At 45.0% G+C, this 23,746-nt stretch overlaps 1 protein-coding gene across 1 annotated transcript in view; it reads right to left on the bottom strand.

Moving 5' to 3' along the window:
• LOC109856253 (zinc finger and SCAN domain-containing protein 4-like) overlaps nt 1-23,746 on the bottom strand; it is a 41,902-nt gene that overhangs the window by 5,345 nt on the left and 12,811 nt on the right. The window contains exons 2-3 of the mRNA XM_020431307.1: nt 3,493-4,465; nt 3,302-3,361 (exon numbers count right to left, since the gene is read on the bottom strand). Of these exons, the coding sequence (XP_020286896.1) occupies nt 3,302-3,361; nt 3,493-4,465 (1,033 nt within the window). The remainder of the gene's footprint in view (nt 1-3,301; nt 3,362-3,492; nt 4,466-23,746) is intronic.

The following is a 23,746-nucleotide window of genomic DNA, read 5'->3' as shown; positions in this document are numbered from 1 at the left end:
AACTCGTTCCTTTTGCTTATTGCCTATCGAACTCGATCGTATCTCCGAGTTTAAGCGAATTCGATCGCGACGAAAGATTCTTTTCGCGATCACGGTGTAAGAAGCGAGTTCGAGCGAGTACGGGCGCGAGTGAGTAAAGACGCTCAAGGTGCAAGGATCGACAAGGGATCCGGAGCGGAGGGACAGCCGAGAGGGTCGGGGAAGCGCGCACAGCAGAGGAGAAGAAAGAAGAACTCGATAGCTGAGAGATACACCCACGCATCCTCCTAGCTCGTTCCTGTCCCTCTCGCGCGGAATACGAAGACGACTCTAACCGGTCCTCGCGGTCGCCGCCGTCGCTGCCGCCGCCGCCCTGCGCCGCGCAAGAATTGCATTCAGCCTGCTGCAGCAGCACATCTCGCTTAGCCACGCGACGCACAGCCCAAGAAACGGTACTACCACCACGAGCGCCGTCCATTTACGGTATCGCACGTTCACGTGAGAGAATTTTTCTCCCAGCGAATTTTCGCCGTGAGGATTAAACGATTCTCGCGAACGAGGCGATGTTTCGCGCGCGTTTAATTTTGCTTCACGATCAGGCCGAGATTAGATTTTCTATTAAAAAAGTATCTTGAAATTGAATTTATACAATAGTTCGATCGAAATATAATTGCGGCAAAAAAAATCAAGAGTTTAATACGATTTATATTGAAGTTGGATACACTTTAAAGGTTCTTCAAATCATCGTCTTCTTCGCGATATTCGGCGCAAGTTATTGTGAAATCGATACGAGGAGACGAGTGGCAATTTTGTTTTTTCGCGTGCTTTCGCACGGAGCGCGCGACGTCTCCGCAAATCGTGCGAGTCGATCGGTCGATCTGGCGACACCCACGAGGCCTCCAGGCGTCCTCGTTAATTTTGGATCACTTTCACCCAGAGAGCCAGCCAGCGGGCACACACGCTCCGCAACGCGTGCGGAAACAAGTTGCTTTCCAAATACGCTTGCTAACCCTACTTTGCTCCAGATTTCTTCAGCCAACGGGCTTTCTCGCGAAGCCCAGTTTTTTTTTTTTTTTCTTATTAGCTTCTCCAAGATAACGCTCGAGACTCGATTACCTCACAACGTTCGAAAAGATTTCAAAGGTTGAAGCGGATCGAAATTCGTCGCAATAAAATCTGAAGAAAGCGTCGAAACTATAAGGTACTCCAACCGAACTATATAAGATATTTTTACAGGTGACGTAATGATATACCTAATCGTGTACGCGTGTACATATGTGTGTGTGTGTGCATGTGTGTAGTATGTTTCAAAGAATTTTATATTACAGATGTCGGGGATTCTTTGGAGCAACTTGTTTCGAGTAATTAAATGCGCGCTGTATAAAAATAAATATGTAAAAATAACCTGCTAATTGGAAGACTGAGTCTGCGAGACCCACTCGACTTTAGAATCGAATATCTCCGCGAGAAATCAATATTTTTAAATTATTTTTTAAATCGAAACTTTGAACGATTCTACATCGATCAAAAAAAGAAAACAAAATTGAAAAAAAAATTTTTAGTAGTTTTGAAGATATAAGCGTTAAAAAAAAAAAAAAAACTAATTTTTAATAGAGACACCGGTTTGCAATTTTTTAGTGGGAGATCCTTGTTTAGGATCTCCCAAAGGGTTGATAAATACATATTATATTATTTATATTACATGAATAAATAAAAAATTTATAGTACATACAGTATTTCTATAAAACAATCAATTATATATCGTCTTGATTACAAACTTGTATTTTCGTACAACATATAATGAGATGTGTGCGCCGATGAATTAATAACAAAGTCGACGTTGAACATGCCGCTTGTGGCATGGGCACATTCACAATAGTGCGGCGAGGGTTCATTCACGAGTCGTCTGACTGACTCGCGCGCGCGCGCAAGAGAAAGAAAGAGATAGAGAGAGAACACCACGTGCCCCCCTCGGCTTCTCCGCCGCCGCCGCCGCACCGAAGAAACGTTCTCTCCGTCTCTCAGCACGCCTCTGTCTCGTTCGAGAGTTTGCGCGACAAATTGAAATATCCTCGCATAATCTCGCGAATCGATCGATTCTCAACAGATCGATCGACGAAACATTTGTAAGAAACTGATCGACGTGCGCGTCGTGAGGAAATGTAATAACTATTAACCATCGTTAACGCGTCGCGTACGCGTAGAGAAAAAGAATTCACGTGTACAATTGTGACAATGGAAATTTAATACGAGTTAATAGTTGACGCGCGCATATTTGTACAGTCAGTCCGCGCAAACGAGACAATTGCGTTACGAAAGTAATTTCGGAAACGTAAGTATATCGTGCGATAATACATATTTTAACACGCGATATCTTGCCTCTTTAGTTCTTCTAATTGTGATAGGTCAATTATTTGATTACATTTGATTACATTTCGTGCGCATTCTATATAGCGCGCGCGCGATCTGCTTGTTGTCGTTCGATCGATTTGTTCGAGGTGATGACACGCGAGTTTTACCGCAAAAACCTAGCGAGATATCAATTCGAAAGTGGTACATCGCACTTAAGATGCCTCCGGCTTGCATTCCGCGAGGCTGCCGCGCGCGTAGGCACGTGTGCGGGAAGCATATTTCTCTCTTTCTTTCTCTCTCTCTCTCTCCCTCTCTCGCTCTATCACGCGAACTTCTACGTGTGTGGGAACCGACATGAGTATTTCACTCAGGTAGCACATACGGCGCGCTGTTGGTGTGTTGGGACGTTCGTGTGTTTCAATGTGTTGGCTTGCAGAGCTTGAACACGGAGATAGGATGTGGGTCGGTCGCTAGCTTCGCTGTCTCTCTCTCTTTCTTTCTCTTTGTCTCTCTATGAGGCAAAGAGCGGAGAGTCGCATACCACGAGAGTTTCGTGCGTCCCTTATTGCGTTTACATATGATAGAAGCGTCTTTGCACGACGCTGCACGTAAGCAAGGAAAGGGAGACATAGAAACGAAGAGTGAAAAAGAGAGAGAGAGAGAGGGGAAGAGAGAAGAGAGAAAGAAGAGAGAAAGAAAGATGGAGAAAAGAAAGGAAAGAAGAGGAAAAAAGAAAGAGAAAGAGAGGGAGAGACGTTCGGGACCGCGCCCTGCCCACGCGCGAGCGACCCGGCGCGCTCGACCTCGCGCTTTCGAACTCTTCGTCTCTCGCTTCGTAGATGAGCTACATACCTAATTACCAGAGAATACACGGAGGCCCCTCCCCTTTAATTTTAGCGCCCGCTCTCGCTCGTGTGTTAACAGCGCGGCATACGTGATCCGCCGGAATATACAGTGCATTTTCACTCACCCGTGTGTATCCGCTGATGAGCCTTCAGATGCGAGCTCTTCGTGTAGACTTTTGTACAACCTGCGGAGAAGAGAAAAATAGAACAATAAAGTATTTAATCTATATAAGCTGTTTTCCAGAAACAAATAGGTGAATATCGTCAAGTCTCAATCAGGCAAAAATTAAAGTTCATTTTGCGTTCCAATGCTCACCTATAAAATCGCAGTGGTGCACCCGGCGCTTTTCCAGTTCCGGATTATTTCGCCGATTGAACTTGGCCGTCATCGACGGCGGCTGAATCCTGTGGGCCGGATTCAGAATCGGGCCCGGTTGCGGATAAGGCGGCGGCGGTGTTCGTCTGGGTGGACCGGCGCCGATTGGCGAACCGGGATCGGAGATCGGTGGCGTCAGCGGTGAAATATACATCAGCCTCGTCATCGAGCCGTAGAGCGGCGATGTCGCGTTGCCGCTCCCCTGGTGATGACTCGTCGTCGACGATTCACTGTTACCGTTGCTGCTTCCGTTGTTGTTGTTACTCGCATTGTTGCCGCTACCGTTATTGCTACCGGTGTTGTTGCCGTTCGCGCTATTATTATTAACAGTCCCGCTGTTGTTATTGTTATTATTATTATTGTTGTTATTGTTGTTATTGTTAGGGTAACTTTTGAAGAGCGCGGTCGTCGTTGTCGTCGTCGTCGTCGTTCGATGATGGACGACGTGCGGAACGCTGGAGACGTTTGGGAAGTGGTTCTGCGCGGGATTTGCGGTTGGTCCCTCGAGAAGATGCAGAGTCGGTGGTGGCGGCAACGGTTCCGTCTTGATTTCCACCGGCGACAGGACCGGAGACGGCGTCACGTCGTGCGTCTCCATCTTCACGTGGGACTGCGAGCCGAGCATGTCCGCGTTCTCCGGGTCCAGTTTTTGAATGCTCGACGTGATGTCCTCCCAGAGCGGCGGCCTGAGAAACACATCGTCGTCCTGGCCGCCGGACGTCGGCTGGCTCCTGGCGGAGACGAAGCTGGCCTGCGGTCGGCACACGGTCGCGGCACCGCCGACCTCAAAGAAGTCCTCCATGTGAACCGACGACGGCTCCCGCGCGTCCCTGACGTCCGACTCATCCTCGTCGAGTCTCTGTAGACGATCGAGATCCTGCCTGCACAGCAACGTGTCCAGATCCGACGTCTGCTGAAGACAGAAAGAATAAGGACTCGTCGTGTATAATTATGGAACCGTCGGCCGTTCTAGCGTTAAAGGTTTGTAAATGCCGAGGAGAGAAGGGATATATCATACACGGAGGGCGAGTGACTTGCGGTATGGTGATACACGCGACGCGTTAGTCCTCGGGGCCTCACCGGGACCCCGTTAACATGCGCAACGCCGACGTCTCGCCCTACGACGTCCGCACAGCACGCGCGATTGAGGAGGCGCGAGGGGAGGAAGACGAAACGCGGGAGGCTGGCGATGTCGCGTCATCCTTTGCATGATTTGTACACGAGCAACGCCGCCCTCACGCCCGATGGTATACACCACTCGTGCTTGCTCCCTTCCTCCTCTTCCCTTTCTCTTTCTTTCTCTCTCTCTGTCTTTCTTCAATTGTCGAAAGACGACGAGTGCCGCCACTTGAATCGATGGCGATGGAGAAGTCGATACACGTTGTCGGGATGTTTTCGCGCCGGAAACGTATTGAGTATCGAGCGGAAAGGTGACAGAGTTACGATAATGTATCGAACGTTCTTTTTTATGGCTTTTATATATATTTTCGTCGAAGAATCTCTCTCTTTAAAATCGCACACGCACACACACACACACACACACACCCCGAGCTTTTGTTACTCCCGATCGGTCTTTTGCCGTGCTCTCGCGGCTTGCGCGGACTTCGCAGTGATTTATGAATTATTTACACAATGAATAATTCATCGCCGGAGAAGATTGGTACACTCGCGACACTCGATCCGTACATGATATGCAATTTGAAAAGGAGTTTGTGTCTGCGCGCGAGCGCGCAAGTCAAAACATTAAACTTTAAAAACAAAAATCTGAAAATCTCTCTCTCTCCCTTTCCATCGCGAAGATGCTCCCGACTTTGCGCGAAAGAGATCAGCAAATATACGGCAAGAAGAACTTCGGCGCATCCTCGCGACTAGAAAAAAAAAAAAAAAAAAAAATCCGAATCGGAGAATTCGGAGAGCGAGTCCGAGAACGTTTCGCAATTTTTCTTTCTCGCGATTCGTCGGGGCGGCGGGGATCAGCCGCCTCTTTTCCTGTGGTCTCTCGTCTGTGGTGTCTCTTTCTCGCGTTGCGATGATAATGATAGTGCGGATCGTGCGAGCAAAGTTCGTCCATCCGGCTATTAATGCGCGTAATCATAGAGCCAGGGTCGCCGGTGTTAATAATGCGTTTTCGAATCTGTCGGAGCGAGCGCACGAACACCCACGCCGCGTCGATACTGCGTCGTCATTATATATACCGGAATACGTTGACGTGTGTGCGCGTGTTGCACGTATATATACGCGCGTGTATACTCCCACGCTCTCGCGTCCATGAGCGCATACGCGGCTACGTTTAATATATCCCTCCCCGCTTGATTATTCCAGTTGATCGCGAGCTGGTTTGTTAATCGCGCGCACCAACAACAACGATGACGGACGTCGTAATCGTCCTCGGAAAAGGAATGATTTTTTTTTCCTCGGCTCAGAGAGCGCGAGCCAATAAATCGACTTCGCCGCTTATTCCGGGCGAACGCGAGAGATATCCGTTCTCCTGCGACTTGATTAGCATGCCGTCAATGATACCGGAGCAACCGAGAGAGAACTTTTCTCGCTTATTGCCGTCGGTGTTGTTGCGTTAGCGGAAAATTCACGTGAAAAATCTTGCGGAAAAAAATATGAAAAAGATTAAAAATAGAAAAAGATAAAATAATACTCAGAAAAAAAATAAAATACTAGAGATACGACAAATAAACAACTGCCACCGTTGAAAACCACAAAACTCGTCTCCGTACGTGTAATAAAATTAGAGAAACGTGTAATAATAATTTTTTTTCTGAAGCACATTGGCGTCGAAAGATATTGCAACGCTTGTTGCAACGCAAGTTTTCAAGAATTTTCTTGTCCCGCTCTTTCAAATAAATCAAAATGATAAATATAAAAAATAGCGCGTGAGAAATTTGTTTTAAAATGTACTCGCGCGAGCTCATATCAGATTATGTAACATCATCGGCGCCTGTTCGATACGATGATCTCCGATAACGGAGCGAAGTGCCGATAGTACTCGAGTCGCGTACTTCATTATTATATCAGAAGCGGATTATCGCGAAGCGAAGCTTTACATTACAGCAACGCGACAACGTGATCTATGAGAAACACGGATTAATTGGAAGAATCTAGACAATACGTAATAACGCGAGACGCCATGCTGTTTCGCGGCGAGGAAACGCGTAGCGCGCAGAAGCGACCAGACTCGCCGAATCAATCTGGGGAGGCCACACCCTCTGACCTAAAGCCGTATTATCACGATAAACGCCCAGGAAAATGTCAGCCATGAAGCAGCTCCGAAGTGTCCTCGTGCGCAAGTCTCCACCGAAATGCGCTTATCATCGTTACACGCGCCACCGCGAATAGACCCACCGCGCGCTCGATATCACGCGCGATCGCAATCACGCTATCCGCTTCGAAATAAATACATTTTCGAAGAAAGCGCGAACACACATCGCGCGGCGATGACATATGTAAAAATTGTATTTCGCATAATCTCGGAGAAATGTTACTTGAAGTAAAAAAAAAAAAAAAAAAAACCGCGAATATAGGCCCGTCTTTTTTCTCCTCTTTGTGAAAAACAACCTTCGCACAAAGATTGACATCGAGGTGACAATCCTGATGGTCGCGTCGTGTGTTGGAGACACATTCGCGGAGATAGGACTTATGGAATGCACGGCGCGAGGTCCTTCGCGCATCCTCCGTCGCTTTTTTCTCTCTCTCTCTCTCTCCTCGAAGAAGGGTCGTATGTGCATTCGTGTGGCGCGGCGCGGACACGTAGATTCTATCTCTCGTCCATTCAGCCGCCTAGGTAATAAAACTCCTGCGTCCATTATTTACTTGCATTATCGTTACTTTACGCCCACGCGGACGCGCCGTATTTATGGTGAAATTATTCAGCATTATTTCGCGGATATGAATAAGATGATGGCGGAGATACGGCGCCGCGCCACGCGATGCGCCGCCGCCGCCGCCGCCGCCGTATGCAATTCGCGAAATCTTTCACAGAGAGACGGAAAGCGAGAGATTGAGCGCGCGTTCTTTTGCAACAACACCGCGGGGAGGGTGTAATCGCGCGCGATCGAGAGATCCGATAGATCGCGAACGATCGAAGCGCGAAGAAGAAGAAGAAGACCGAATTCAACCCTCCCCTAGATTTTGCGCTATATATACGCACACGCGATATAGGCAATAAAGCGAGCCATCATCGACATTATCACCGCGTGACGAGATTGCCGGAGTCGATATTTCGGCCAATCTGTTGGAAACCCCGCCGGAAGCGACGGTCTATCTTCTAAAAGTATGGCCGGTGGTTGGAAAGGGGAGAAAATCGATAATCTCCCGGCATATCGTTGCGCAAGTGCGCCTCTGAAAGGATGGCGCGCGGCGGGATTAGGATGAGGAGGCAAATGGCAGCAATGGCGGCGATGGCCGCGCGCCGGTATATAGGCGCAGGAGAAGAGAATATCATTGTTCTCTGTGTACATTTCGTAAGTAGATTGGTATTTGTGATGCAAGTCAAGCTGCCGCGGTGCTGCTGCTGCTGCTGCTGCTGTTGCTGCTGCTGACCTTTAAACGACTTTCTTTTAGGCTACGCGTGACTTGATCTCGGAACTCGATTCTCTCCCCCCCTCGTTGTCGTTCCCCGCGCGACGACGCAAGAAGTGATACGTGCACCGGCGGTATCGCGCCCCGAGTTCGCGTAACGTCCAACTCTGATCCTATGTGCAATGTATATTATTGTATACACACGCGTGTGTGTGTGTACGTGTGAGCGCGCGCATTATTATTGCGCGATATCTCTCTGATTCCCGAGATGTCAGCTCGCGCTCTACGAGCCGCGCGAGTTCCGTGTGCGAGAGATTCCGAGATATCTACTCCGGTCGCGTTCTACACAACTAATTACTTGGTACACGAAGACAATTTCTTGCGCCGAAGTTTTATATACATACATGTATATGTCTCTCTCCGTATAATCGAGCCTGAACAATCTCTTAATAGGATTATTCTTTTGTGTTTCGAGGCATTACATAAAAGCGCGCGCAAGCACGTTGCACAAATAATTAATCCAAAGTCTGTCCTCCCAATACGGGGCGCGCGATGTGCGATTTGGTTTGATTTATCTCTATAAGTGCTCTCGACTGATAAAAGGATGACGAATCCTCGCGACGAATTATCGCGACTCGACGCGCAATCGGCACGTCTCTGCGGCGCGCGATCCGTTTGTCTTGTCCGTCGTGACTCGCACGTCCAAAAAAACTAACTAACTTCCCGGCCGGAAAATTACTTAATGAATATGGACATGCGATGCTTTATGTCATATTAAAACGCACGTGTTGTTGTGTATACGCGGGCACGTCCTTTCGCGGAGCGAAAGTTTGACAAGCACGCTCGTGTTACCTCGGCACGTGGCACACGCGCGCCGCCACGCCGGACCCTTTCCGATCCCTTGTGGGGTGTTCACGTGCGATGGTCGCGCGATAGAGTTCGTCGCTGTTTGTCCACAACCATTTAACGAATCGATTCCGCGACGTTACGATCGAATTAACCGGAGATGCCGTAGGTCATCTGCGATGACGTTAGATTAATCGCCGTCATAAAAGTCATTACATCATTATTATTGCTTCGATATTAGCGTTATTCAGTTTTCCTAAATGCGAGAACAAATACGATGGTTAATCGATTAATCACACACACACACACACACACTCTCTTTTTCTCAAGACGTTTCTTGCCACATTGTTGATTATGAATAATAGACATTTATATATATATATATATATATAATCGAACATATTTGATTGTCAATTCTTCTGCTCATCGTCGCCTACCCTCTCTCCCCTCCTCTTTCCGCCCTAACCGGTCGAGACCGCACTTTTATTCTCGTTTCTTCGCTTCGGCTCGCCACGGCATGGCACGCTTCATCATCGATCTCTCGCATTGTTAGACGCTCGTCTCACGCGATCCGCACATCCTGCGGATCCACTCCCCTCATTAGGACACCTCGGGTCATATATTATCTCGTACGTCCGCGTGCGCGCGCGCGCATTCTACGGAACGCATAAATCCAGGTGCAACGACGAACGGCGCGATTAATGCACTGGAAAACCGCTTTCCGATGTGATTCGGAGTCAATAGTTTTAAACGATCGTAAGAAGCGCTGGATTTTCTTACATCGGTGTTTAATTAATATTAATGACCGTCGTAAATGCGACAAGAAGAACTCGTTTTTCACTCCGCATCTTTGTCATACTTTACATTTTCTGTCGCGCTAATGGAAAAAAAAAATCCAAACGCGTAATCTACGATTCAGATACATAAATCTGTCTGAAGTGGCTCCCTTCCCTTCTATCATCTTTCTTGAACGAAAAAAAAAAAAACAAAAAAAAAAACATTCCACGATCCAATTTCCTGATGTTTACCGCGTCGATCGGTAAATATAAACTGTGTGTTGATTCGAATCTCGTCACGGTCATCGATGATTCGTCACCGCATTACCCTCCGTCTCGCGCCGCGTGTAACGCGGCAAATGTTCGCCAGAAGATTATCGTTATCGACTCTTCACGGTTTCGTTACGCAAGCGGCGATCGAGCACTCGGCGAGTGAGTGAGTCACTCTCGTCGAAAGCCGCCGACTCGCGGCGGGATGATCCCTTTGGCGAAATCACCGAGATCACCACCACCACCTCCTCCTCCGGCTGACTCGCTCACGACGTTGGCGCATTAACGTGATTACACGCTACGTACCGCGCGGCCTGGAGAAACTCGAGGAGTCAGCTGGTGGTGTGTGTTGCGCGCGCGTCAAACTTCCGTGCTACCTCGCCATCCCCTTTGTAATTTGCACCTGGTATTCCGATTCTATCTGCGCGCAATGTGATTCCGATAACGTCGCCGAACGAGGCCACGCGGATGTAATCTCGATATTTCTTTTTTTTCTCTCGTTAAATTACGGACGTAAAGTTTTTTTTTAACTAGCTCCTAAAGCGGACACGTGTATATATATTATTTACGCAAGTTTATGTAAAAACGTCAAACTGCGTTTTTTTTTTTTTTTTTTTTTTTTTTTGACAAACCTGCGGTACGAAATTACATTTGAAACAACAATTTAAGTCAATTTAGAAGAGAATAACGTGAGTCGCCCTTGCAATTATATGGGAAGTCCGGGAAACACTTATTAGAAGGCGGAAGAGCGGGCGGGAGACATCTCGTCGTGTTGACGAAAGTAATAGCGCGGTTGTTCCGGTTCGTAGGATCGTTACGCGCGCGTATCCAGCGCACCACAAAGAGAAAGAGAGAGAGAGAAAGAGAAAGAGAGAACCCCTCGTCTTCTCTTCATAGAACCCCTCGTCACCCGATGACTCTTGTTAATGCACTTTTAATTAATTAAACGAGCTGATGGGTTGCAGCGGTCTTTCTCTCTCTCTCTCTCTCTCTCTCTTCTCTCTCTCTTTCTCTAGCCGCGGTCTCGTGTGCCGACCTCGCGTGCCGCTGGCTGTTCGCTTTAGGTGCAAACTCATAGGCTCCCTTCGCGGTATCCGGCTAAACGCTTCTCTCTCTTTCTCTCTCACTCCTTCCTTTTCCCTTCATTGATCCCGTCACGCTCCTCCCGTCTCTCGCTCTTTCGCTGCTGAAAGCTCGCCGCCATCCGTGATATTCGAGTAAAAGCGTAGCGCGCGCGCTAATGGGTCATGCGAATAAAAGTGGAGCACACAAGATACAGGCTAAAAGCGCGAGAATGTGTGTTTGAAAGAAACTCATAGATCGTACAATACAACGCGAAGAAGGTCGAGTTTATAAAATGTCGTGAGGAAGAAAAACTGCCGAAATGTGCGGAGTATCCGAGAGGTATTTAATAATATCATTTTAATAATATTCTACAAATGATTGAAACACAATTTGAAATGGAGCACAAGAAACAACGGAACACGTATATTCTAGTAAACACGAAGTAACAGCAGCGTGACATTATAATATTACAATTTCCCACTCAACAATGTAACTGCGATGTAACATATGCCTTTTACGTAGCAGTTACATTGTTGAGTGGGAAATTATAACATTAATGTTACATTACTGTTACTTTGTGTTTACTGGGATATACGTGCACGCATACATATGTCGCATACGTACATATAATTTTTATTTAAATGAGCTTGCAATGAGAAATAATTTTTCTTTTATTTTTCATCCATCTATCGGTAAACGTTTTTTTTTTTACTTGCGTTTGTGACAGAAATTAATAACTCAATCGCGCGAATGCATCGTGATACGCTAGACTAACGATTCCGTAATTATTGTAATAGACGTGCACGTATGTAGGTTTTATCGAACTTTTTTTTTTTTTTTTATTTGCATTCGTCGGTGGCAAACACTCGCACGCAAAGTCACGTTGTTTTCCCAATATACATACATTTTCTCAACTCTATACATATTTCGAAGTAAACACATTAACCTTCAAACGTTAAAAAACATATCTATTATTGTTATCGGTAATCTCGCAACGTTTTTGTTTTCTTAAAGACGAAAAAAGAAACGTGTGCTAACTGTGTTTTCACTCCAATATAAATATTTTCAAGTATACCTGAGGAAAAAATGGATTCACTCTCTAAAAACTCGCATCTCTTTCATGTTCCGTGGACCACCCACAAGAGACGTGGTCAGCGCGTGGTGTCGATTTCTTTTGTTGTGTAAGCAATGCGCTGCGCGCTGCCGTAATTAAACTTACCCCGATGACGTTGATTTAGTTACTCTCTGCGCACCCTACGCCCTCCTGCGTAGCGCGCGCGCGCGCGCGAATGCTATATCTACGCACCGGAGGAGATGTCGGACACGAAAGAGTCCGAGAGATCGCGCGCGCGAGTTTATACGGAATAAATAATTTCACGGCCGGATGGACCAAGTCACCTTTCAGACCTGTGTGATTTATCTCACCAGGCTTGCAATGTTTTGCACGTTAAGCTGTTATACAAAATCGGAAAATTTGCTCAATACACACACACGCGCACACACACACACATACGCACCATGTCGGTTCTAATTTTTTTCTTCGAAGCTCGATATCGTTAATTACCTGCTATATACGCGCGGTGTGTTTATTGAGAAAAAAAACATCGATTTCAAATATATACACAGGAGGATACTCCGTTAGCTCGGGACACGCTGCGCAGGACGAGAGAGGATGCACCAGTAGACACGGGCTGCGCGAGATGCAGGACGATTAGAACGAATGGCCGTTATAAATCAGCTCCCTCGTTGGGTCCAGCTTGCGAGAAGAGACGCGAAATACGAGAAAGAGAAAGAAAACAGAAGAGGAGAGGCACCTCTCGGGAGGATCGAGATTTCGTCGTCTCTCCTCCGCGATCTCCTCTTTCTCTCTTTTCTTTTTCTTTTCCACCGTGCATTCTCGGTGCGTTCTAATCTACTCTCGTTCCACGCGCGCGCATCTAAATAATATCCGATCCGCCGACGTACGTTTCTTGAAGCACGCAGTGCATCGGTGCGCGTACGCCCGTCATTTTAAACAAATAACCAAGTCAGGAGAGAGAGAGAGAGAAAGAGAGAGAAAGCAGAGTCACAGAAAAAATCACGATGAAACACGGTTTTTTCTCGGTCGAGAAAAAACGCAATTGTTCTTTTAATGTCCATTGATTCTTTTCGTCGTGCGTTAATTAGAAAAATTAAAAAAACATCTTAGCAACGTGGTGTCACACACATGTTTATGTATAATATCAGTAAGAATTTGTAGACTCGTTTCTATTGGCGACACGACGGAGTCCGATACGGCCGCGAGAGCGGAGTGTGCACCGCGCGAGTCGGTCCGATGTTAGCGAGAAAAACCGGTTGGAACGGTTGTTGGTACCTTCATCGAAAGTGATAGTCGCGCGTGCGTATTCCGGGCCCTGAGATCGGCAAAAGTCGATTCCTGCAAGCCGGGTGACACACTTTTTTTTCGAAAATTCATAGTAGACTGACGCGACGCGTGATTTCGATCAATGAAATCTATCTTGCCATCGGCAATCGAGAAGGTTAGAAATCGGATTATATATCGCTCGTTCTTCGTTAACGAGAGTTATATTCATATTTTTCTTTCTCTCTTTCTCTTTCTCTAATCCCTATCGTTGCCAACGACCGATCGTCAATCCGTAACGTTGTTTTCACCTTACGTCGTCATCGTCGTTGTTCCCTCAAGATTCGTGAGTCAACAGTCGCGGAAACGGCTCTCGTAACGAGACTTTCGTTCGGCCGATCGCTGTTCAAACTCGAGAGACGCTTTTATTTGTCAATTTTCTACGACTTCGACGAACGAGAGTTTCCTGTTGAACCGAACCGCGATGAGTCAGTTGACGCCGAACTTCCACGCTCGAAGGTGGGGAAGAGAAACACGCCTACGTCCTGTGTGTTGTACGTAATGTTCAAGAATCGAAGCAAATGAACGAGAAGCGGCCGAGTGAATCTTTGAGTCTGAATGAAAACAATATGTATATAGCTATTTTGTTGACGTCACTGAAACTATATACTATACGAAGGAAATACAATAATCGAGAGCCACTGCGCGCGATATCGCGCGGATTCCGATATAAATAATATATTTATCGAGGTTTCGAGCGATCCTGATAATGGACAAGAAGAGAGAAGTGCGCTCGGTGTGAGGACCGGAGGGAACGACGGAACAGGACGAGGATAAAAGAAGACACGAGACCGAAGGAAAAAGAGAGAGAGAGAGGGAATAGTGAGTCAGATGGAAATGTCGGTTTCTCGTTCCGCACACCGTGCGCACGTGTGCGTGTCCTACGAGTCCACCCAGTATGTTAATTCGCGCTGATGACCCCATCAGGAAACATGTTCACCGTTGAGTGGAGGAGCCGAGTTTTCGTTTCGTGCGCGTCTTCGACATTCGTGCCGTATAATACACGCGCGGGCGCGCGCGACGCAGACACACGGGGTTCACGTGCGTGCGCGGCGCGGCCAACTCTCGACTCGAGCAATCGTTATTCCCGGCTACACATCCTTTCCTCCCTCTCGCTCTCCGATCCTACGCCCACGCACTTGCCTCGACATTCCAGCCGGACGAGTCTAATCCTAATAGAATTACCGTATGCTCATTAGGAGTCATCAATAGCGCCGATTCGTACGACACACACGCACACACACTCTCTCTTTCTTTCTCTTTCGCTCTTTGACGCACGCTTCGCGCTGTTCCACCATTTTGTTCAACTGGATTAAACTCTCTCACACGTTTCGTCGAAATAAAAAAAATAAAAATTTCCGCAATTTTTTTTATCCCAAAAAACGGACATAATTTCGTGTTTTTGTTCGTATATTCACGCTAAATTACATTGCTCTTCTCTGTGATTAATTGCTAATTTCGCGTAAAATAAATTTTCACACGTATTATTTGTATCTTCGCGACATCGCGAAGTGAATCATCTTGTAAAAGTAACGATCTCTTATAGTGTAATGTACAGAAAAACCGAATGATTCGAGTGTAAAACGATGGTGTTAATAAATTACATTCCTTTCCACGACGAGCGCGATAGGAGAAATTGATTCTGCTTCAGCGAATACCCGGGTCTTCAGATTGAAGTCCAAAAAGTGCTTACAGCTTATAGAGGAGTACAATAAGACAATTATGAGAGGAAACGGATGGACGGAGAGATAGGCGAGAAGGATTAGAACGGAACAGTAAGCTTCAATCAGTCGACTCGTATTTATCACGAAGGGGCGAACGGGAGTCACCGAGAATGAACCTGCTCGCAGAGGCGTCGAAAAGATCGACGGACACAGAAATACGAACGGCAAGAGACAAGTGTGCATCGATTTGATTTAAAACGGGGAAGAGAGAGAAAACGATCGACGCCACTGCGAGAGTCAACGATGTCCCGATGTCCTATCGGGACAAACAGGAGAAACCACAGCGGGACGTTAATACTTAAGAAGAGAGTGGTTCCTCTCTTCGACAGAATCGCGTCGATCTCCGCGGTAGTTCTGCCAAATCCGATCGGTGGGGTATACATACACGTGTATCGAAATACGCATCACGATTGAACTTCGATACAACAAACAGTTCTATCGCATGCGAGCACACGTATCTATTATATGTTAGACGTGAATTCGAGATCGTTGATATATTCGAAATATTCAAGAAGTCAGTCCAATCATTGTAAATTAAAACTGGAGATGCAACAAATATTCGGCGAAGACACGCTTTTGACGCGGGTCTATTATAAACTGTTTGAATTTCAAATAAACGGTTTTACTACTTAAAATTGTTTATTTAAAACTTATTGATTATTTATTCTTAATAATAGATTGTAAATTGATTGTGTGAATTTGAATTGATTGTTGTTAAGTAATTATTGCTAAAAAAAAAAAACATTTATAACTATGCTAAATTGATAAAAGTTTAATCATTAAACTTGTTTTCTTTTATAGTTTAAAACTATTAGTAAAGTACTAAATAAATATATATACATTGTGTAAATGTTTTATTTAATTTTAGTTTATTAGATATGGAAATAAATAAATAAGATACTCGAGCATGTTGACTTCGCGACTGAGGCAACAGTCTATTAGCTACTATTTTCTAAAATGTCTTTCCATTTTTAATTTACAATCATGATATTCGGCCATATAAAAAACGTTACCGAATAAATAGAGTATCAAATAGGTAGTTGTCTAATATTCGTTGCAACTCCAATTAAAAATTGAAAACTAAAAAAGAGTAAATCGATTTAAACTTTTCATTATTAAAATATCTTACATTCAGCATTAAAATTAGTTTAAAAAAAAAAAAACTTAAATTTGTAAGTAAGATTTATGTCGAATATATTTCTATATACAAGTTTTTTTGTTCTTGTCTTTAAATTTTGTTAAAGATGATAAACAAAATAAAAGATAAATCGAAATGTCTCAGTTTAACATCTTAATTGGTTATATTTATCATTTGACTGATTCGTCGCGACGTTTGCCAAGAAACCGTTTCCAAGGAATTAAAGAAAACGATACGTTACTCAGCATTACTAATGATCAATTTCGGAATAAAAAAAAAACAAAAAAAAAAAAAAACAAAAAATCGATCTTATCGTTCGCAATGCAGAAAACACTAATGACATTTGTCTCGTTATCGCCCATTGACGCGCGCGTGAAATTAACACGCGATGCATTCAATTAACATCTCAATACGTCACGCGGCTATTATTTTAATTACATCTGCTGCTCGCGATAGAAATTAAAATAAAGTTGTAATGACGCTCATCATCAAGCTCGTCGTGAAATGTTTTATTTATTTTTTACTTTTCAAGTTTACAGAGCAAGTTCCACGTACTATATATTTGTTAAAACATTTTCTCTAGTCAACTGTTATCTAGAAACGTCCAGAAGCTAAATCTAATCTACAGCTTTTAAGATCGGAAAAGTTCAATTTCGCAGAAACGAAAATATATCCGCGCCGATATTCTCCTCACTTAACTCACGTTCGGTTTTTTATTAGCGTATTAGGGGAAGTATATAGGTATATAATATATATATATATATACACAGATATATAACGGGCGCGTCGTCTCCGTAGCACATATATATCTAAATTTTGCTTTCGTTTGCCATACACATATAAAACGATCGTACATAAGGTGGCAATCAAAGATGATTCGGGATACATATTACAATTCTACGGAATATTCCCCCGTAATCTTTCCGACAGTTCTTATAATTCTTATCCATTTCGATCTCAATCTAAAAGCAGCAATGTCGCATCGTTTGCGCGTTCGCTGAAGTCATATATGACGTGATATATGTATATGTATGTGCGCGTGTATGATGCGCGCGGGATTACGCGAGTATTAACCGCACGTTAAGATTACACCGACAGAATTTCGCTATACGTACGTGATTATTTCATGCGACGCAGTTTACGGTCATAACGCACATACATGTAATAATAGCGTTTATATCGCAACGCGTCTTTATCGACGTGTATAAATGTTGAATTGAAAATTAAAGTTAATATCCCACAAACACGCTGGCATCTCGCGCATACACGTCTATATCGCACTGTATCTTATAGATTTTTTGCACGATACTTTGTAAACGCACGTAAAACTGAGAATGTTCGTAAGAAGCGTATTAAATTACAGAGAGGTGAACTTACAAGTAATTACCGTTTTCTAATACGTAAACGAGACATCGTAAACGCGTATCGAGAGGAGTCATCGTCGCTCAGACTGCGTGATTTTGCCGCGAGAACTCGGACGCGAAAGCAAAAAAGTCACGTGGAAGAGTATACAAATTTAACGAGGCGGATAGAAGGCGCGAACGCATCTCGGCTCTTTCCGTCCCTCCGGTGCGCAGTCGATTGACCATCGTGGACCAGATACCAACCGCGGTGCGGGGAGAAGAGGGGGAAAAGAGGGTGAGAGAAAGACCAACGGTGACCAACGGTGGTCGTATTGTACTTGATTTGTGACCACTAATTTTATGTCCCGACAGCGGGATCGCCGCGCCGTGCCCGCGCGCCATCGCCATATCGTCGTCGTCGCCACCGCCGCCGCCGCCGCCACCGCCGCCACCGCCGGCCATTAGCCATCCATTCGAAAAACCACCGAGTCCGATCTTGTACGCGGGCATTCATTCATCCTCCGAAACATGTCGTGAAGAAGATCGGGCGTGGGGTCCGAATCTTCATAATGCCCATTGTCACCGCCGCGTAACTACGCTTTCATCTCTCTCACTCTCTCTTTCTCTCTCTCTGAACGCGATGGGACCGAACGCGGATGGGAAATTTATTAGTCCTTAACTGGCCCGATGAAATAATGCCCATGAATCCGGTCCTGATGCAGTTTAACGCCTGAACCTCCTCCGGGCATTGTGGAGATCGTTATGTAACCCGCTACAGGCTAACGTGTCGGTTCCCAAAGCGAACCACAAATATATATTTACACGGATTGCGACATATAATGAGATATAGAAAAATAAAATGCAACAAGAGATACGGAATGTAAATTGCGATAGAAATAAGTCGCCAGTGTGTGTCGAAAGTATATTTCTTACCGGATTGTTCGTAAAATATTCGCGAATCGAATTTGTTTCTGATATACGTACACAAAAAAATGGAGTTACTTCTTAATTAAAGTCGACGTCGCGGGAATAAATAGTTTATTCAATTGAAAATGCGATTATAATTTAATATCTAGATTCTTAAAGCAACTATCTGTAGTGTGATAATATTGATGTTGCATCAACACAGAACATGATTCAATTAAACTGATGCTGTTCATTCAACATCATTTTGTTTTCCATGTATATTCGCGCGCAATTTGCTTCTCTACATTTTTCCCTTACGAAGCAATAAAGAAGAAATTGTAATATCACTAACGCGATGTGTGTAGGTGCGTGACGCGCTCGAATTTTCGTACACTGTATCTATCTACCACGGATACGGATGATTTATGTAAGAGGGCGACGCATCCATCAGGTCCGTATTATAGGTACTTAAACCCTCCCCGAATGGATCTTCTTTGTATCAAAGCGGAGGGTTGGAAAGGAGAACGTCGTCCCCCGTGGAGCCAAAATCACGCCCCGAAATCCACCATCTCACTTTGGTCACATTGACTAATCGACGTTACATCCGATATATCCAAGAGATTGTGTGATACCCCACGTACTTCGCCGTGATTTCTCGCCCGACAAGAATTCTATATACGTCTGCGGATGGACCACCTGTTGGTGCGCATTTTCCCGCAGGATACATCAGAAAAGACGAACGAGGATATCGTCTCGCCTCGAAGAATAGTTGAATTTCTTCGGAGATCGGTCGTGATTCTCGTCCGAATGAGAAATATCGAATCGATAATCGCGTTTGAGGGGATACAGCGAGAGGAATAAAAGTCGAAAAATCACCGATCGATTCCATCGCGCGCGCGATGTCGAAGCGGACGGTCGCTATACACAATATGTATATAGCACAGCTCTACGAAGAGGTTGGTTGAGAGAGCCACGCGAGAGCACACGTAAGTTTAGCGACCAACCAGATAGACAGAGAAAGGGAGGCGCGCGCGCGCGCGCGCTCGCGCGCACGCGAGAGCGGCGCGATAGAGCGAGAGAGAAAAACACTCGCATCACATTCTAGGCTATTCCGCATTCTGTTCCCCCACCTGGGCGATCCTCGTCCACGAGCCACCGGCTCACCTCTACGCCTCCGTCGTCGCGCCGGACTGCTTGGAAAGAAAAGTTGTATAACGAAACACGTACGCGTGTACCTGACACGTACACGCGCAGTTTGGACGCGGCGCGTACCCGCGATCGGGCGCGAATGTCCAAAAAGTGTTTTATGTTATCAACAAAATAATCAAAATATAGTCAAAATTGTGATTATTTTTATCAAAGCGAAATATTTCTCAAGTAACTCTTCGCAAAAAAAAAGTATTTTAAAATAATATTTCAAAGTAATGTAATCGACAGAATATTATTACATACGCGTTAATTTAATGAATTGATATTTCTTTACGAAGAAAATATACTAATTCAGATCGATAAACACGTCAATAAAAAAAAATTGGAGCGTATCGTATTAAAATAATGATATGTTTTCTTCACCAGCCGCGATACACTCGATATATACCTTCTCGCTTCCTGTGCTACCTGTTTTTCTCACTCAATCTTGATCTCATTGTTCATCGCGCGTATGGCTATTTTCTAAGCTCTCAATTTTTTTTTTTATCTCCTACACGCATGCTTTCAATCGCGTTTCCGCTATTATATCTCCGCTCTCGATGGGAAAACAAAAGAAGACAAGGTTGATTGCAACGCGCGCGCGCAGTATGTTGTTAACGCGCGCGAAAAGAGATCAGTCCGGTGCGTGTCCGTTAAGTAAGCTTTCTCTCCCCCCCTCTCTTTCTTTCTCTTTCTTTTTCTCTTTCGTTGATTACTTCGAATAAAAGACCGGCAACTCACCGGGTGATTATCGTTACGCGGAGACACGTGGATGGCAATGAAAGTGACAGCGTGCGAGCGCGAGCGCGGCGCCGCGCTCGAACTGACAGCTGCCAGAGTGCTCCGGACCGATCGGGAAGAGATCGTAACGGTAGGAAAAGACGTGCGTTTAAATATCGTATAAAATAATCCTTCTCGCGGAAACCGAGTCATCGATGAGAAAACTCGGAGATGAGATTGACGCGAACGATAAGTTCTATGTATACACGGAAAGAGGATGAAATATTCGCGACTATATATACACAAGCATAGAGAATTATCTTATTACGCGACTCCGCGTGTTTACAACTCAGTCACTGGCAACGACATAAATCAAAAAACGCGGTATTACAAGGTTCGATGTGTATACATATGCGCACACATGTGTGTATACGCGATCCGCGGTGACCGCAAAAATGTGCTTATAATTTACAATTGCGTCGTGAGAGAGGCTCGTACATCTCTCGTTGGGATGTGATCGAGACCGCATCGTTTTGTTCTTGTGACGTGAATTTTCGGACGTTATCCGTCCGCGCGGGACGTTATTCGCGCGCGCGCGGTTTTGTAGCCACGTACATACATTACTTGCGGGAAACGCGTTCGTTTCTCGCAATCGAATGATTTCGTGTGCGCGACAAGAAATCCTCCTCGCGATTATGTTCCCGATAACGCATCGTTCGCGGGATAATCGCGTGCAAATACGCAAAGCCGAGTAATTGCAAACAGTCTAATCTCAATGTGACATTGGCCGCTGTGCAATACGAGCGTATATATACGTGTTCGGTGTATACGGTGTATTACGTGTTTGACGCGGCAGATAAGAAAGAGAGAGAGAGAGAGAGAGAAAAAGAAAGAGAAAGAGAGACTCAGAGGATTTCGCTTCGAGAACCGGAGTTTCATAACTCCACACACAACACTTGAGAAACTTCGACATACCTCTCTTATCACACGAAACAAGCGAACTTGAGGAAAAATTCTGCGATTTCTGCGCGTATACATACGGATATATACGATTTCTAATCACTTTTAAATAAACTTTGCGAATCGCGCGAGAAAAATCGAACTAATGAGTTTGTTCAATGACTCGCGTAAAATAAAAACAAAAGATAAGAAATACGCTCCGCGAATAAAACTCTTGTGTGTGAAAACTTCGAAGAAAATCGAATTCCCCCGATCTCCGATACTATATGTGCAACATTGAATATGAAGGCAACGGAAGAACTTGATAAGTTTATTTTTTTTCGATTATTTTTTGTTTTTGATGTTATTGTTATTGTTATTTGGTAGTTAAAATGAAGTATTTTAATTGTCCGAGACGAGGAAATTCCTTAGATAGATTCCTTAGATATAAGCGCTTTTATAAAACGTGTACACGTTTCGAACTTTTAAAACCGTTCTCCTCGAAAATGACGAAAATACGACTTATCAAGTTCTTCTCCTGTGGTCTTCATACGTATAAAATATAAAAATTTTAGCGGTCGCGGCGACGTAGCGGGTCAACTTCGCGAGCTTCTCTTTGTTCTTCCGTAAGCTTCTCGTTCCGTAAGGCACGAAGGCGCTCGGTTACGTTAGAAAGTCAGCGGGGGCACTTCTCCGCGCTCAGCTGCAACAACGACACAGACGGCTCTCTAGGGCCTTCTCTTGAAACGCGGGACCGTTCTCTCTCTCTCTCTCTCTCTCTCTCTCTCTCTCTCTCTCTTTCTTTCTCTCTACCGACGAAGAGAGACCTTAGCTGTGCTTAGCACCAGCTCTCGGGTGGTTATTGCTCGCGCTCGGCGCGCCGCCGACTCGCAGATACCAATCTTGCTTCTTGACCTATATCCGCGTTTGCTGAATCCTTTGCGCAATCGACTCTGAAAGGCGTCTTCGAAAATCAGCGCGAGAAAACGCCAACGTTCGAACGATCGGCAAATCCGTTCCCAGGCGCCCGAGTGCGGCCGAATTGCGAAATTCGCGTAGGGTAAAACGCGCGCGCGAGAGTCTTCCACACGATATGTATCGTCGTTGTTTGATGCGATTTCGCGCAATGTGCACACCTCGCACAAGAAGCTCTTCGAAAACTCTCGACATGAAGCACGAAGCTTTCGTCACAGAACAAAATTTTTCAAAATCTTTCACGTGAAATTCTACTTTTACTTGCTGTGTGTGTATTGTATAATTTTTTAAGTAACTTACGTGTTACTTGGCAGTTAATTATTTATTTTGTGAAATAATATCAAAGAAAATATAAACAATTGACCGACAATTCCAAATTTCCCATCGCTAAACGAGCGAAGCCAAAAGAATAGCTTTGCCGTATAGCGAGCAGCAATCACGCTGCCACTTAAAGTCTTCTTCAGTGGTCTTTGGCACTCCGAGGAAGGGATTTACATGCGTTTCACGGTGTCCAGCGTCGCTGACACGATTGCTACGCAGGCCCGAGAGACACGTAGAATGCGCGTCGCGTCGGTACGCATCTTAAAAGTCGTTACACACCGGTCTTCCTGCGGTCTCGCACTACCAACGATGGCGAGCGTGCTATAACGCGCGAGGTTAAGGATCTTTTTGTAAAATTTGCGAAAAAATTTTCACCAAGCAACGATATCGATTATTCAAAGTTCTAATTATATAATGAAACAACAGGTTTTTAAAAATCAATAAAAATTTAAATTCCATACACACACACGACGAAAAAAAACTTTCCAGGTTACGTATTTTATAATATAATGCATATGTTTTCGATTACGCGATAAGTTTCCTGGTAAAAATATACTGGTAAGAAGTCTGACGTTTCTCAATGCGTAATCGCAAGCAACGTATCGGAAAACGTTCGATTTTCCACATAAAGGGGCGCTTGAATTATTTCGCTAGACTGAATATTTGCGCTATATATAAAAATATAAGTCTCAGACGTGTTTATAACTGCATTAAATTGCGTCGACATTACGTGACGCTGTGCCGTTGTGTTGACCATTGAATCGGTCGAATGTCATTCGACGCGGAATATTCCCAGCCGCGAAATGGTGCGGGACTTTCGCAGGGTCACTACTCTTTACAAGCTTACGTAACCGGTCGCTTGAGAAAGTGGCGCAGTGTCTACGTCGCCGGTTGTAAAATCCGCCGTCCAAATTTCTTACCATCATCGCGACGCGTCGTCTGTCTGCGTCTCTTCCAAGAATTATACGCTTAACCAGCGGAAAGGAACCGAGAGAGACATGAATCGATAACAATTTTTTTTTTCGCGCAATTTAAAAACAAAAAAAAAACTT

The sequence above is a fragment of the Pseudomyrmex gracilis genome, unplaced genomic scaffold, assembly GCF_002006095.1.
Source record: "Pseudomyrmex gracilis isolate BER0280 unplaced genomic scaffold, ASM200609v1 scaffold_112, whole genome shotgun sequence".
NCBI classification, from domain to species: domain Eukaryota; kingdom Metazoa; phylum Arthropoda; class Insecta; order Hymenoptera; family Formicidae; genus Pseudomyrmex; species Pseudomyrmex gracilis.
This window is presented reverse-complemented; position numbering and strand designations above follow the sequence as displayed.